Below are 16132 nucleotides of genomic sequence, written 5' to 3'. Positions count from 1 at the left end.
TGATGCTGAAAATTACTCCTTTGGTGGACACCTGTCAGACACTGGGTCCATGACCCTTCCTACTGTGACACCCCAGATGGCAAATGATATGACTTAACACTTGTAATGGTCCTACGTGCTACTTTTGCTAACACTTGATGTCACTGCCATAGATGGTTGATGTCTCAGGCTGTATTGCGTGCTTGCAGCTGTGCTGCATCCGTGGGTCAGTCCCGATCCTCCACTTAACTTGCTGCTCTGTGGTGGCCCATCGCCTCCTGGTGGGGATGGAGGGGCAACCTGTGGGGCAGGTGCAGATTGCGCTGTGCTGTGTGCCGGGCCCCTGTCTGCTTATGAGATGTGCTAGGGGCATAACCCCCACTTACCTTTTTGCTTGTGGGTACCTTCTTTTCCCACACTAGTTATGCTGGAGAGGCAAGTTAGATGGTTTGGGCAGCCACCTGTTGTCCTTCTGCTCAGATGGTATTCCACTGTGTTAACTTTGTGGCTGTTGTTCATTCTATGCTGCATTTGTTGGTTGTTAGCTGGAGTCCGGCTCTCCGCTGCATGCCTCCCCGGTGGCTTGATGGATTATTCTGCAATTCTCGCTGCTTTAAGAAGCAGTAAGCTCCAAGACTCTCTTCCAAATACCCAGCTATGTCTCCTGTTAGCATTCTCACATGGAATGTAAGAGGTATACACACGTGGGTGCCAAGGTACTCCATTTACTCATACCTTAGGAGGCTTATGATCCACATAGTGCTACTGCAAGAAAATCACCTCACGCTGTCAGAGGGCACCAGGCTGCAGCAGTGCTGGCGGGGACAACTATTTGTGACTAATTTCTTTGCATATGCCAGAGGGGTCCTTGTTTGGATTAGGCCGGGCACCCCATTTGTGGTAGAGGAGTTTGAGGCAGACACTGAGGGTCGGTTTGTGTTTGTGCGTGGATGCTTAGAAGGGTGGGCATTGTTGCTGGGTCTCTATATGTGCCAAACACAGATCAGGCCTCTTTCCTCCATAGACTGTCTGGAGTCCTCTCCCACTGAAGTGGCCTCCCATGGCTAGTGGGAGGAGAATAGTGTCTTGGACCCTGTTTTTGACCGGTCTTTCCCATCAATGGCTACCACGCCCACAGTGGCTGCTGTGTGTTCACTGCGGGAATGGCTCCAGCACTGGAGGCTTGTGGACTCGTAGAGACACACCGCAATGCTGAGATGCGAGTCTATTCATTTTTAGCAGCTCTCCATCATCTACATGTGCAACTTGAATACTTTGTTCAGATAACTTGTGCTCCGCGGTGCTACAGATGGATTACCTTGGCCGCACACACTACGATCACAATCCCCTGCTCCTACATATGGGGTTGGATACATCTGTCTCTGATGTTCCCACCTGGCAACTGCAGCCAGAGATGTTAGAGAATGCACACTTTAGGATGTTGCTTGGCACAGCTATTGCTGAATATTTTGACCGTAATGCTGGCACTGCCTTGTCTGGGCTCATTGAATGGTATGTGTTCAAGGTTTACATACGAGGACAAAGCCTGGGAATGCAATGGTACATGCACAGGTCCATTGAGCGCCACTTAATCCGAGTAAAAAAACCTCTGTTGCAACACAAAAAAATGTGCTATCCAGAACTCTCTAGGTATGTGTATACTCGCAAACAAGAGGGCAGAACACCTGTTCCTGGTGAAGAGGATGCGCTGTCTTAACTATGCAGCTCATTCGGCATGCACACATGCTGCTGCTGATAAATCAGGCAGGTTATTGCCCTAGTTGATCCAACATGAGCAGGAGTTCACCCCTATTCTGGACCTGCGTTTGGCAACGGGTGATGTGCTGTACACTCAAGGCGAGATTCATGAAGCTAACACATTACTAAGCAGCCCTGTATCAATCAAGGGCACCAGCCTGCAAATTTTGAGGAGTTATTTTCCCCACTCCCGTTGCCCTGCCTCATGGAAGATCAGCAGGAGGAATTAGATGAACAATAAACCTCAGCAGAGATACAGGACAGTGTACGCGCATTGGCTGCTGGAAAAACCCTAGGTCCTGACGGTCTCCCGTCAGAGTTTTATAAGACATACTCCTATATGATTGCACCTCACTTGCTGCGATTATTTGAAGAGACTCTGGGGGTCTGGGCAGTCGGCGTTAATATGGAGGAAAATACTCCCAACAGGCTGGCAGTACTTTTCTCCATATTATGACAGTGGCGGTTTGGCTTTACCACACCGACCGCCACAGCAGTACCAACCGCCGGGCTGGAGACTTCACTCTCCAGCCCAGCGGCCTTCACTTGACCGCCTGCGGGATTATAACCCCCCCTACCGCAATGGTTTTTGTGGCATCCTTACCGCCGCGAAAACCATGGCGGTAGGCACTATCAGTGACAGGGAATCCCTTCCCTGTCACTGATAGGGTCTTCCCTACCCCCCTCCACCTCCACTGGTTCCCCCCCAACCTCCCTCTTCCTCTCCAGACCCCCCTTCAAACACACCCCTCCCTTCACACATGCACACACGCATACACCCACCCATTCCAACATTCATCCATGCATGCATACATCCATTCACACACTTCCTTACACACTTCCATAGATACACGCAGACACGCATTCACACAACTCAACATACATGCACTCACACATCCATACATGCACACACACACACAACACGCAACACACACCCGCATACACGCACGCACAGATATATACACACAGCCCCCCACACACACAACACCCCCACCTCCCTCCCCTGTTGGAGCACCCGACTTACCTGTAGTCAGGGGGTCCTCCGGCAGGAGACGGGATGGAGCACTGCTGCCAGCAGCAGCGTCCACCAGCAGAACATTGCCAGGTTGTATTATAATACGGCCGGCTGCAGTCTACTGGAGTGCTGCTGGCATGGCCATAACTGGATTTCCGCCATCCTTCTGGCAGGAATCCGGCAGTGGTCATAATCGGCTGGACGGCTGGTAGCCACGGCGACGCTCTTTTGCCCATCAGTCGCCGCGTCAGCAGGCGGTTTTTACCGCCGGGGTCATAATGACCTCCTCTGTCAGCAGCATCCCTGATGGCGTCAAAGCGGAAGGAACTACAGATATCCCTCCCTAAACTGGGCAGAAACCCAACAGTGCTGGGATCATACACACCTCTGACGATGCTTAATACAGATTGTAAATTTCTGGCTAAACTGTTGGAGACGAGGCTTTTGCCTCTGGTTCCTTACCTGACCCACTCTGATCAGAATGCCTTTGTGCCGGCACGTAGCACTTGCCTGAATATCAGGCGCCTGTTCCGGGTCATGCAGTACTCTGTTCAGGACTGGCCTGGCGTGGGCCCCCTGGTGTTGTAGAAGGCCTTCAAGTCACTGGATTGGCCCTTTTTATTTGCAGTGCTGCCCTGGTTGGGTTTTGGCCCAGGCTTTTTAAGACTAGTGAAGCTGTTGTATACGCATTCACAGTTCAGTGTCAGAACTGGCTCAACTATCTTGGAACCGATTGAGGTAGGCAGGGGGACTCAGCAGAGTTGCTCCCGCTACCAGCTGCTGTTCTCCCTGACGATAGAGCCCTTGGCGGCGGAACTCGCCATCTAGGGGAGGCCTGGAGCATCCCGCTGGGGGATGGTTGTCATACAGTCTCCCTGTATGCAGATGCTCTCCTCCTGTATTTTAGGGACATCTCCAATATTCCAGAGGAAGTTGCAGATATACTGCAGCATTTTGCAGTACTGTCAGGGTTACGAGTCAATTGGACAAAATTGTGCCTTTTTTCCTTTTAGCCCTGATTGGCCTGATCCTGGCGTTACCCTATCAGGTGTACTCATTCCTTGGCAGTCCAGGACATTTCGATACTTAGGCATTAATGTATACCACATGATAGATGACCTGTGTGATGGAAACCTCAAGTGGGCGGTGACAGATATTCGTGCCCAAATGACTTTCTGGCAAACACTGCCACTCTCTGTGAAGGGGCAAATAGCGCTTCTGAAAATTGTGGTTCTCCCTCTGATGCTTTATTTTTTCTTCAACCTGCCGTTGTATATCCCGGCAAAGTTTTTCAGAGAACTGGAGTCTAGAAATGGGGAACTTATTAGGAACGAAAGCTGCTGTAGGGTGGCACTGACAAAGTTGTACTCGCCACTGGAAAGGGGCGGACTGGTGGTACCTAACATGGAGCAGCTCTATCTGGCCTCCCAGCTGCAGTGGGTGGCCAGGTGGCTTTCTGGACTCCAGCTGTCAGTCACGGCAGTGGTGACACAGCCTTGTTCACTATCGGAGGTGTTACACCTGTTTCACAAGAACGGGCGAGCTAGGGTGCCAAACTTGCCCCTGGTGGATGTGGCACATCACTGCTACTGCTGTAGTCTGTACCTCACACATGCAGACATCCCTTGTGCGCCAGTTCTGGCCCTACTGGGCACGCTGCACAGAACACGGCGCATGACTTAGATGGAGCTGGAATCTTGACATGCCGTTGAATTGCATATGCTGGGAGACCTTTAAACCGAGGGAGTGCTAACCCCATTTGACACATTAGCAAAGGAGGCAGGCTTATCACCGGGGCAGTTCTTATTGTATAACTCCCTGATAGTGTTGCTCTCTCGGCACTAGGGGGGACATTTCCACTGAACCGCCAATGCACCTCTAGGTACAATATCTGCATATTATGGGGGCAGGTGGACATTTAGTAAGATGGCTCACAGATGCGCTCCGGACACACACAGTGTACACCTGTGCCTCACTGCAGGTTGGTTGGAGGGTGACCTGGCTAGGCCCTGTACAGATAAAGAGTGGGAAGCTGCACTGAAAAGCCACACCAACATTCTGTGCAATGCACAATTTTGTCTGATCCAATTCTATACACTCCATAGAGCATATCTTACGCCGTCAAAGATTAACCAGTACTTTCAGCATGCGGATGCAGCCTGCCCCCCTGCACGTTAGTGGCGGCCGACTTGTTGCACATGCTGTGGTCCTGTCCTTCATTACGCAATTATTGGGGTGCAGAGCCGGCACAGCTATCGAGTTGCACAGCACCTCGACAGGTGTTCACGTGGGAGGCCTGTATTTTGGGCCTTTTCCCCAGAGCTAAAAAAGCATAAGGTGTCCACGAGATTCCTGGATCTGGGCCTTTTGATAGCTAAGCGACTCATCACCAGGAGATGAAACTCTGCAAAGCCCCCTTCAATAGAAGCATGGAAGAGTTTGTGTATGGTGTGGGCTGAGGCGGAGGTGGTGGCGCTGCCGACGGAAGATAACTTGGAATTACACAAATTTCCCTTCTAGCTGGGATGAGATGCTGAGGGAGCTCCGGGAACAAGAGCAAAGATTTGACACAGATGATGCTCATGCATGGACTGCACTGGCGGCAGAGGTTTGAGATGGCTGAATGCAGTGGATCAGCGTTGCCACACTGGGCGGCATGCTTGGCCCTTCACACCGAGGGGAGTGGGGTTTGATGGAATGGGCTGAGAAGGGTCCTGCGGACATGCGCTGGCGTGACTCGTTTGATTGATTAGGTGAAGATGCAGGAGTATATGGGGGGTGTGCGCCCGGGGAACGGACTCTAGAGCAGGTTCCTGTTTATTGTTATATTGGTGTACATAAAAGTTATGCTGAATCTTAACTTCTTAGCAGTGCAGTGTGCGATAGCCACCTGCCTAGATGATGTAATGATATATTAATTCTTTCATGCTGATAATCATCCTGAAATTTGGTGGCATGTGATGTCTCATAGTCCTAGTATACCACCTCAGTTCTGATTGTACATTTTAACCGTCCACAGGTGAAGATTCACTGCTGGTCAAAATGATTGAAAACAAAACATGTGGTGACTAGGATGATGCAACCCTAACTTCCACACTGTAGTTGACGTATATGATAATCATTTGTATTTCTCTATATGAAAAAGAAATAAAAAGATTCAAGCAAAAAATCCTGTCATTATTACATGTCACAGCAGGCACCAAAAAAGATTTGTTCATTTGGGAGGAAGCACTTTTGGTAAAAAAAATATCCTCTGTACTGGTGTGGAATCTGATAGGTGGCCTGTGAAGTGGGGGGTGGATGCTTAGCCCAGACCACGTGAACTGCTTTGTGGCTCGCCACCCATACTTTAAACAGGTGCTAGTTTTTTTTTGCCAAAGTAAATTTTATGCAGAACACTTTGTTAAATATGTGTCAGTGGTATATATTAGTGCCCAAGTTCAAATTTTATTGCGTTAGTTTTAAACTAAAAAAGATGATACACGATTTTCCATAGCATTTTAAAAAGCTTCTAGAAAATAAGTTATAACATTAGTAACACTGTTCTGCAGTCACAACACATAGAATTCTTGCAGTGAAATCTACATGAGGTAGATTCCGCCCTCAAGTAAATGTTGAAAATAATAGAAAAAACAGCATGGGCCAGATTTACTATCCTTCCCAGTAATGCAGACTAGCAGCCAAAAAATCTGTGCTGCATTGCGCAAGAAGGAGGGAGCAGGAGAGCACCATATCTGCAGGGATGCGTCTCCCTCCTCCGAATTCCCTAGCGCCGGTGCTGATTTCAGCTGGAATGCTCCACGCACACACCTTTGTGCCTTAGTGCAAGGGTGTGTGCAAGAATGTAGCATAGGTTTTGTACTGTAAGGGTACCAGTCCAGACAACTAGACAACTTCCAAAACTTTTCCTACTTTGTATGTGTGCTGCACAGTGCAGCATGCCTGCAAAGTTTAACACCCTGTTTTAAAAGGTGTTCATGTTTTACGCAAAACCCGTCTCAGGTTTTTGGTAGATAGGGTTTCGTATCAAAAATGGTAGGTGGTTACATGGAAAAGCCCATGTAGCGCCCCTTGACGTAAAGTAATGCAAAGCTACTTTGCATTAATTTCTGTCATCATCCATCCCAAAGCAAGTTTTGCGCTGGAAAGTGAATAATAGAAAAAACATTCTGTACTGGTTTGCGTCACTTTCATGATGCAAACCCAGCTCAAAAAATTGGTAGATCTGCCCCCACATTTTTATTTCTAAGACTGCTACCCTACCCAAGAGCATAGTTCTCCCACTGAAACAAATCCAGCCCACATTGGAGCTAGTGGGAACTCTTCCAGGCCTGTCTGTACTGCTGAACAAGGGGAGTGTCAACTCGTAGACGTGGTCAAGATACGAAATTGTCCATTCTGCCATTCTGTGTTTAGAATACTTCTGACCTTCACATTTCCCTATACAAGACGCACCCGTTTTCTATACAAATACACACCATCATCTCAGCCATTTTAACAGTTTGAGTGAACAATTAGAACTGTTAACGCGTCCTTCAACTGGTGTTGATCTCGCTTTTGAGAGGAGGCGCTGTGCCCCACAATTTTTTTTCTCACTTTTACTTTTCCAAACAGTTTTAATACAAACCCATGGCGCAGAATGCTAATAAACTCTCTTTCACAACAGACACAAGGCCCGAGCTACTGAAAGATGAAACACCTAAGATGACTTAAAATATTAGCAGGGATGTTATTCGCTGTTACAAATTACATCTTGACCACATCTTTGCCCAGATACATCCCTCCTAAAAGTGTCTGGTCGGCCACAGACAAGTCAGAGAAGCACGTCATTTCTTACTCACATCTGCCTGTTTTCACTTCCTTGTTGGGCTTCCGCAAAGTTTCGATTCTCGGATCCCGAAAGGAGATTCCTTGGTTTCTCCCTTCAGCTGCAGTCTCAAGTATATCTTGATAGATGGCGCTGTAGCGGTCTTCGTCTATGCAACCTAGATGAGAATAAATAGAGTTATTCCTCGCAAAGCGATGGGCACAGGAAGTCTGCAGATAACTATTTCTTCTCTGTATGTGCTGTCCAGATGTTTTCCTCTATTTAAATCGTTCATATCTATTTTTCCTCCGTTTATCTAATTTTTCTAGGTAAATGCTAACAGGTACTGCTTTACATATGTCCTCCATATTGTCTTCTCTTCAGAATGTCTTAAACATCCACTTCGTCTTTACCTATGTTCTCCACATTGTCTTGTTTTGTAATTGCATCCCCTTTGTCTTTTTTTCTGTATATGTTATCTGCATTGTCTTCTTCGAGTTTAAATATGTTGTCCACATCTATTTATTTTCTAGATATATCCACCAGAATCATTTTTTCTCTAGCTATATGCTCCAGGTCTTCTCATCTACCTATGTCCTCCAATCCAATCTACCTCTTCTTATTAAATTTCCTCTATATCCTTTTCTTCTTTTCTACATGTACCCCTTCTATCTTCTCACTAGATATGCTCTTCAGGTCTTCATCTTCTATAGTCACCTTCTTCCAGATCTTGTTCCTTATTTGCTAGACCTGTGTGCATTGAGATCTACTCTATCATTTATAAAACAAAAAAGGAATTTTAGATGATTTTTTTTTTCTAAATCTGTGTCATCTAAACTTGTATTTAAGGAAGGATTTCAACATTTTACTTTATCCTTGAGGAAATGCAAATAGAATTCTGTTCAAATAAGTGTGATGTGCTTGTAGTATACAAAACTACCACTATTTTTTCATGTAAATGCAGAGTAAAATTTAGAGGAGATATGATAGAGGCAATTAAGTCTGCTAGTAAGTCACAGCCATATCTAAAGTGGGATAAGGCAGTAGCTTGGTTAACAGATCTCATGTCATAAGGCACATTTGATCCATGTGAAAAGGCAGTAGTTTGGTGAACAGCTCCTGAGTCATAAGAAACATTTGGTCCTTTCTTTTTCGGATGCGGTAGAGTTGAAAATTAGCCAATGTGAAAGTTGATCCACATGTAGATTTAGAGGCATATTTATAAGTGGGTTGTACCATGCTTGCACCACGCAATGTGGTGCATGCGTAGTGCAAAACCACTAAGTCATATTTTTGAAGCCACACAAAGCCACTTTGCATTGCTTTGCATGGCTTTAAAAATATGGAGTAAGGCAATGCAGCGCAAATCACTGCATTGTCTTACTCTGCCCTGCGTTGACGTTCCATGTGTGTTGCGATGGGTGCTCCCACGCAACTGCCATGGATTTTGACACATTCCCAGATTTACAAGTACTTGTAAACCTGAGAATCTGCCAAAATCTTACACCTACCCAGGAGAGGCATTCTGCAGGAGAGCATTCTGCAGAACACATAGGCCCTCATTACAACCCTGGTGGTCAGAGACCGCCAGGGCTGTTTTGTCGGATTGCACCGGCAACAGGCTGGTGGTGCAATCCTGTGTATTACGACCCCGGCGGAAGCGCCGCGGTTGCACCGCCGGGACCTGCGGTTTACCGCCACGTTGGTCCCAGCGGTTGTAATCCCCCAGGGCAGCGCTGCCCAGGGGATTACGGGTCCCCCCTCCCACCAGCCTTTTCATGGCAGTAGGAACCACCATGAAAAGGCTGGCGGAAAGGGGAGTCGCGGGGCCCCTTGCCACGGCCCCATGGAGCTTTCCCCTGTCTGCATAGCAGACAGTGAAAAGCGCGACGGGTGCAACTGCACCCGTCTCACAGCCGCAACACCACCGGCTCCATTTGGAGCCAGCTCCCGTGTTGCGGCTGACATCATCGCTGGGCCGGCCGGCAGCGGGGAGGTTGAAATGGCCACCGCGGAAGTGCAGTCGCATTGATGGCCGCGCGGCGGTTACAACTTGGTGGGTGGCGGTTACCGCCCGTCAAAGTTGTAATGAAGGCCATAGTCAGGGAAAAACCTTATCAGGATAGTTTTTGCGCAGGAAGGTATCCCTTCTGGCACAAAAACAGTCATGCATGCAACACAGGCACCCTTGTACCATGGTTCGAGGGTGCCTGCTTTGGTGATAGGCTGCTAAAAGGTTGCAATTGCAGGAGAAAAGGACAGGAATGCACCGTATTGAATAAATGTGGCACATTCCTGCCTTTGCCTGTGACACAGGGCAGCGCAGCAAAGTGACTTGCTGCACTGTCCTGTGCCACCACACTCATAAGTATATGTCCCTAAGTTCACGGACTATGTCCAGGTAAACACATTGGATTTAGAGTATAAGGTTAATGTAAGGAAATACCTATGTTTGCATGTTCACCCCCACATTTTTAGACTGATGATTTCCGACTCTAAGAGTTCACTGAGGCCTGCTAACCAGAGCCTCAGCGCCAGTGTTCTGACACATACAAATTGTAGGTCAAAATGGATACACTCAATTGGTAAGGACTGACTCACTTATAAGTCCCTATTGTATGGTACCCAGGGTAACCAGGGAATGTAAGGCAGAGAGCCCTCTCAGGGGTGCAGCACTGTTTGTGCCACCCTGTGTGTGACAAGGTACAAAATGCCAGTGCAGACTGGAAGGACAGTGTTTTCACTGCCAGTTTGGCTTTGCCAGTCACTCCAATGGCAAATCCACCTTCTCCGTAAAAATTATATGTAAGCCTCCCCCTAAGAAAGGCCTATAGAGCCCTGAGATAGGGAGCTGTATTTTATAAAGATATCTATATTTGTTGATATATCTTAGCAGCAACACTTCCAACTTGTCATTTTGCTGTGGATACAGTTAGTATCATCAATGGCTAACCCGGTTGGCATTCCAATCCAGCTAACTCCTTAATGGGACTACCAAACTGGGCCATGCAAGGTAACAAATTAATTATGACATTGATTCCCAGATTGAGTTTAATACCAATTTTAAAGGTAAGCAACTTTTAGAAAGTTGCTAGACTGTACTCCAGTTAGCTCAGCAGCATCACAATGGCCCTGGCATACAGACAGGTTTCTGACCTCCTGGGGAGACATGTGAGTAAATCCTTCACGTGTAAAGCCACTTTCTGAAGGAAGTAGCGCCAACACCCCTGAGCAGGATGCCTTTTGTTCCTGCAGACGGCTAGGATAGGCTGCCAAGCTCCTGATGACTAAGGATGGTGATCGTGTCATCTTGAAAGGGTCAAGAATGTGCCACTCTGGTATAGCCAGTATAGCCAGATGGCACACATGACAGGAACTTCGCCACTAGGTAGGAAAGGACCCAGTAGCTTATTGGCTAGTGAATGTGTGGTCCACTCAGGGTGCCCCTGGCATGACCCTCAGATCATGCTGAAATCGGAGAGAGATCCCACAAAGAGTGAGGCTGAACCTGCTGCACATTGGGCTAACAAAGTTAAGACTGTGTCTAAGGCTTCTCGCTTGGGGAAAAGTTGATTCTTGGCATCCAGTAACAGTGTGACTTCAAGGATCAGTTGGCTGATCTTGTGGAACTACAACCAGGGACACAAGAGTTGAAGTTGCTGAAATCGCCACTACTAGAACCTGGTCACACAAGAAAACAAATACGACATAGCCAAAAGTTGCACCTGAATCTGCCTGACCCAGGAGTGCTATCAGAGTCCAGATTCATTGCACTCAAGGGACATTAGCACCCACATAATGATTTTGCCCATCTGCAGTGCACGTTCAGCACCAAAGACAGTGAGAACCACTCTGCTCCTGGGCCGTACAAGCCAGATGAAATTGTACTGCCTGGTAAACCTTGCTCTATGGAACTACACCAGCTACATCTCCAGTGGATTACCCTGAACTCAACCTGCAAGTGACCGAGTGTCACAAATGTGTTTTTCCAGCAACTGCTACTACCCTTTTTCATAAATAAGGGCAACCAGGACAATTCTGTACCCAGGTACTATGAGCCAGGTAAAATTGTACTGACTGCTGACCCCTGGTCCAGTAACCCACATCACCTTACATGCCATTAGTTTCAACTTGACTACACCTGCAAATGACCAATTATGACTAGCTGATTTCTCCATTGACCGATGTATTACAAATTTTCAGTGTTGAACTGCACTGATTGATTTTTCCTTCTAAAATCATGAACCCCGGGCATATGTATTGGATTGTGTTTGTTTTGGTGTCCACATTTCTATAAAAATATGCTCTATGTTTATAAATTGGTATCAAATTTTTTTCAAGTCATGTTATTTACTTATCGTCCATGCTGGTACTCTGAAAGCTTAACACATGTTCCTCTAATAAAGCCTTACAATTCTGTGCCACACTACCTGGAGTGAGCTAGGGATTTATTATTGTGAATTCAAAGGACCCAGTTTGGGGTGTTATGAGAGTATTGCATATTGAGACATATCTAGTCTCGCTGCATAATACTCCACTTTTCTACAATAAACACTTGGGGCTCTTTCCTTCCAATCAGTAAATACAAGCTGTCCTCCTTCAACAAACTATTACCTAGCTCATCTGCCTGACAATATCTTAAAAATCAACAAACCCATTTTCAAACACATCTATGAATGTTCCCTTACTCTCTGAAGATTGGCCAAATCATGTCTGTGCTAGATAATATTGGGCCGACTCACAGAGGTAACCTTAGACTAAAAGTCTAAGTTTAAGACTTTCGGTATCCATCAGGGGCGGCGCCTCCATGTGGGCGGAGGAGCGTCACCCCGAGCCAGAAGCAACCGCTGCAAATCCTTTCACAAGGAAGGGATAATAAATTGTGCTTATTATCTCTTCCTTATGAAATGGGTGGGGCACAGGCTGTGACGAGCAGAGGGGTGTGTTCTGTGCACTCCCATCAGAGGGCATGTGTGTTTGGCCGGCCCGAGACAGCCGGCCAAACACTCATGCGCACAGGGCTCTCTCCAGCCCAGCAACATAGTGGGCTGGAGAGAGCCTGCACAGGCTCCCAGTCTGCCTGGGAGCACCCTGGCTGGGTGCTCCCAGCCAATCCTGACGCTGCTTTGAGCAGCATCAGGATTAGCCGCAGGGCAGGTTGTGAGCCTGTGCCTGCAGGAAGATGCGAGGAGTGGCACGGTTCTCCAGGCGGGGCTGTGGAGGTCCAGGTAACATTATTTTTATTTTGTTAAAATGTATTAATATTTCAAGCCCCCCCCTTGCGTGCACACCATGCCCCGCCCCCTCTAAAACTGCAAGCCGCGATTGGTATTCACAAAGGAGATTTCTGAGTAGCATCTTTACATCTGCACTCAGGGGTGAATCTCTGCCTGAGTGCAGAGATTCAACTGCACACCTGGAGTAGAATCTTCGCAGCCAGAGCAAAATCTCCCACTCAATGAAATCTCCTCACTCAGGGTGGATCTCTGCCCTGAGTGCAGAGCTTCCACCCTGAGTGTGGAGATCCCTCCCCAAGTGCAGTGATTATTCCTCCTGCGTGGAAGTACAGATACTACTTGTAACTTACTTTTGTGAATATCGAAAAGTAGTAAAGTTAGATATTTGGTCTAAACTTAGACCAAAAGTCTAACTTTACCTTTGTGAATCCGGGCCATTCTTTTGTCACTTCTGACTGGTATCCAGCTAGGGTTCATACTGGAGAGGACGTTGCTGATATAAAAAAAACACTGTCATTGTCGAAGAACATCTGCTTGCCAGCTGTCAATTTAGTGAAGAAACCATTACCTGGATGATGCACTCCAAACAGTAGACATAGAAGGCTCCTACTTATTCACACTTCTCGCTCTGCTGGAGGTTCTCAAAATGGCTGACCTTGTAAGGTTGATTCAAACTTTAGAAATTACACTGTCTTTTGTGACCTGATCTTGAGCAGGTTTTCATCCTTTTCACCAACTGACAGCTGGATGTGAAGACTTGGGCTTAAAAAATACAAGAAAATGCATTTCGCTTATGTTTACTTATGGGGCCGCAAGGGCTCTTTTTTAGCTCCTGCTATGTCCATTCCTTTCTTGGAGCCACTGAATCTGATCATAGAGAATAAAGAAGTCTCTGTACACCAATAATCGAAATATACACAAATAAACCTGTCTGCAGATTCCCCAATATGCTAGCCACTTGGACGTTGGTCATTTTCTGTATTCTCAACCTGTAAAGATTGAATTCCTTCTCTTTATCTCATCTTATAAAAATAATTTTGATCTCTCTCTACTGACTGTACTAAAGTCAGAAGGCTTCTCTTCTACAATCTCCCCTATTGTGAAAACCCTTAGCTTTACCCTAGACTTGTCACTTACTCTCAAACCAGAAAATAACAGAGTGGTGAAGTCTGTCAAGTTCTACTTGCATTTCTCAAAAAAACATCAAGCAATTCTTCAGGTCATGTGAAAAAGCATCTGTTGAAGGTCTCGTAATCCATAGGTTACTGCCCTGGAATGCTGTTTTGGCAGGTGTCCCATTGACTTCAAATTGTGGCAGCCAAAGAACCTCTAAATTCTATGGCCAGAGTGAGCGCTGCCTCAAGGTAACTCAGCCTCATCTTCATTGGTTTCCTATAGCAGCTGAGATCAATTAATCGAATTACAAATTACGCTGCATGGCCTAAAAACTGATACTCCATAACAGCTTCCATGCCATCAGAGCTACTCTCCAGCTCAGGAGAACAGGCAACCCTTAGAAGCTAGAAATCCCAGCACCTGGATGTAACTGGCAGTTCAGAAAGTCTTCTGCCCATAAGCAGTGCTTCTCAGGGGCACAGCAGCTGCCTGAAAATCACATCCTTAGCTTCTTCAGTGTGACACCATATAGTTATGTTATCCCGTGCTGTTTCAAAATATTTTCCTTATTCCGTGATATTGCTACATGGTCCTATTGCACAATAATAAATACTTTAGAATGTCTAAACAACAAACATATGCGAATTCTGTCCCTGAATAAGACCCTATACACCACATGACACTAAGTAATGCACATGTGATCACGCCTTCACTGCACTATGCACACGTGAACTAGAGAACACTGGGCAATACAAGTGTGAATAGAGTGCTATCGAGTAATGCATGCAAGAACTTGATGTCACAAACCAATGTACATGAAGAATGCATAGGTGAACATCTGACACAGCAAAATGCTGGAAACAGGCAGCCACTGATTAATATGCATGTGAACATAATGTCACTCAGAATACACATACCAACCTGCTGTCACTGTACAATATGCAAGCAAACATACTGCCACGCAATGATGACGTGCGCCTGCAATCACGGAATAATGTCCATGCGAATATGCTTTCAATAACTAGCGTGGAAAACATAAAAAATACAAGAAAAACACATCACCGCCACTTCTTTTTCCCAAACCCAAGTTAAGAAACATATTGAAATACCACTTATTAATGTCGACAAAACTCTCCACCCTGAGGTGCTGCTGTGACCACTTCCAGGCACTTCACCAGTTACCACACTCTGCTTCCCAACCCCCCACTCATTCGTTCTGAACACGCTGCCCCCTCTACCTGCTCGGTCAGCTGCCTCTGCGTTCCCTTCATAGGGCTGGTGCAATGTGAGGCAGTTGCTGTACTCTGGAGGCTCCATTACTCGAAGGTGTGCTCTGAACGACTCTCAATGGGATGCTCACGCTGGCTTGTGAGAGGGGGATAAGTGGAAGCGAAAGAGAGCCAGAGAGAGAGATCTGGGCGAGGGAGGGTGTCCACCCTGCTCATTTCCCCTTTTCATTACAATTGCTCCTAAAGTGCTGGATTCGGTTCCTCTCCCTCTCTTTATGATACAACTTATACATACATACATTAATATCTATATATTTAAAGCAAATGATGACCCCGAATTACTAATGCCAAAATCTAGACCCTATTCCTCTTCTCCCTGGTGGAAGGCAATGTATCCTACTGAATCCCCAGGTTTGATTTTACGGTTACCCTATCATCTCTCCTATGTGTTTGTCAGTGGTTTTGCCCATACCAACCCCATGCCAAGTCCCTTGTGGTCACTGATTTTTCAGTTGTTGCTCTGGCACTTCCCGTTAGCCCCAGAGACCCACAGCCAGTTGCCAAAGCCGCAGACCATCCTTGCTTGTGGAGGAGTTTTGTTCACCGAGCTGCTTACATTTAAATCCTCAGCCTTGTGCGTGGTTGGCAGTATATTCGATACTCTGGCCTTGGCAGTGCCAACAGAAGTGGACGATGAAGCTGCAGGTAAGTTGTGATGTGGGAGGTCTGCCATTATTTCACAATTGCCCCACCCCTGCAGCTATGTGTACAACCACTGGAAAGAAAATATGCATTGATCATTATGATTTTTTGTGCTAGATTACAATCCCCACAATCTACAGCGAGGGTGGCAATTGTGAAGCTACGCCAATAATACTGCTTTGTCTTTCTATAGAGATGGTTAAGTTAGTTGTTTCAAGGACAGCTTACAGCGAAAGTTACACCGTGTTAGGCTTAACAACGTGGATGCTGAAAGTAAGGATTGCAAGTT

General features: G+C 46.6%; 1 protein-coding gene across 2 annotated transcripts in view; it reads right to left on the bottom strand.

The window, feature by feature from the left end:
- LOC138260847 (CD209 antigen-like protein C) overlaps window positions 1–15288 on the bottom strand; it is a 103560-nt gene extending 88272 nt beyond the window's left edge. For both annotated transcript variants that reach the window (XM_069209268.1, XM_069209269.1), the window contains exons 1-2: window positions 15151–15288; window positions 7594–7737 (exon numbers count right to left, since the gene is read on the bottom strand). In XM_069209268.1, the coding sequence (XP_069065369.1) occupies window positions 7594–7737; window positions 15151–15229 (223 nt within the window). In that variant the 5' untranslated portion in view covers window positions 15230–15288. The remainder of the gene's footprint in view (window positions 1–7593; window positions 7738–15150) is intronic.
- Window positions 15289–16132: the final 844 nt, after the last annotated feature.

Source organism: Pleurodeles waltl, chromosome 10 (assembly GCF_031143425.1).
Source record: "Pleurodeles waltl isolate 20211129_DDA chromosome 10, aPleWal1.hap1.20221129, whole genome shotgun sequence".
Lineage (NCBI taxonomy): Eukaryota > Metazoa > Chordata > Amphibia > Caudata > Salamandridae > Pleurodeles > Pleurodeles waltl.
This window is presented reverse-complemented; position numbering and strand designations above follow the sequence as displayed.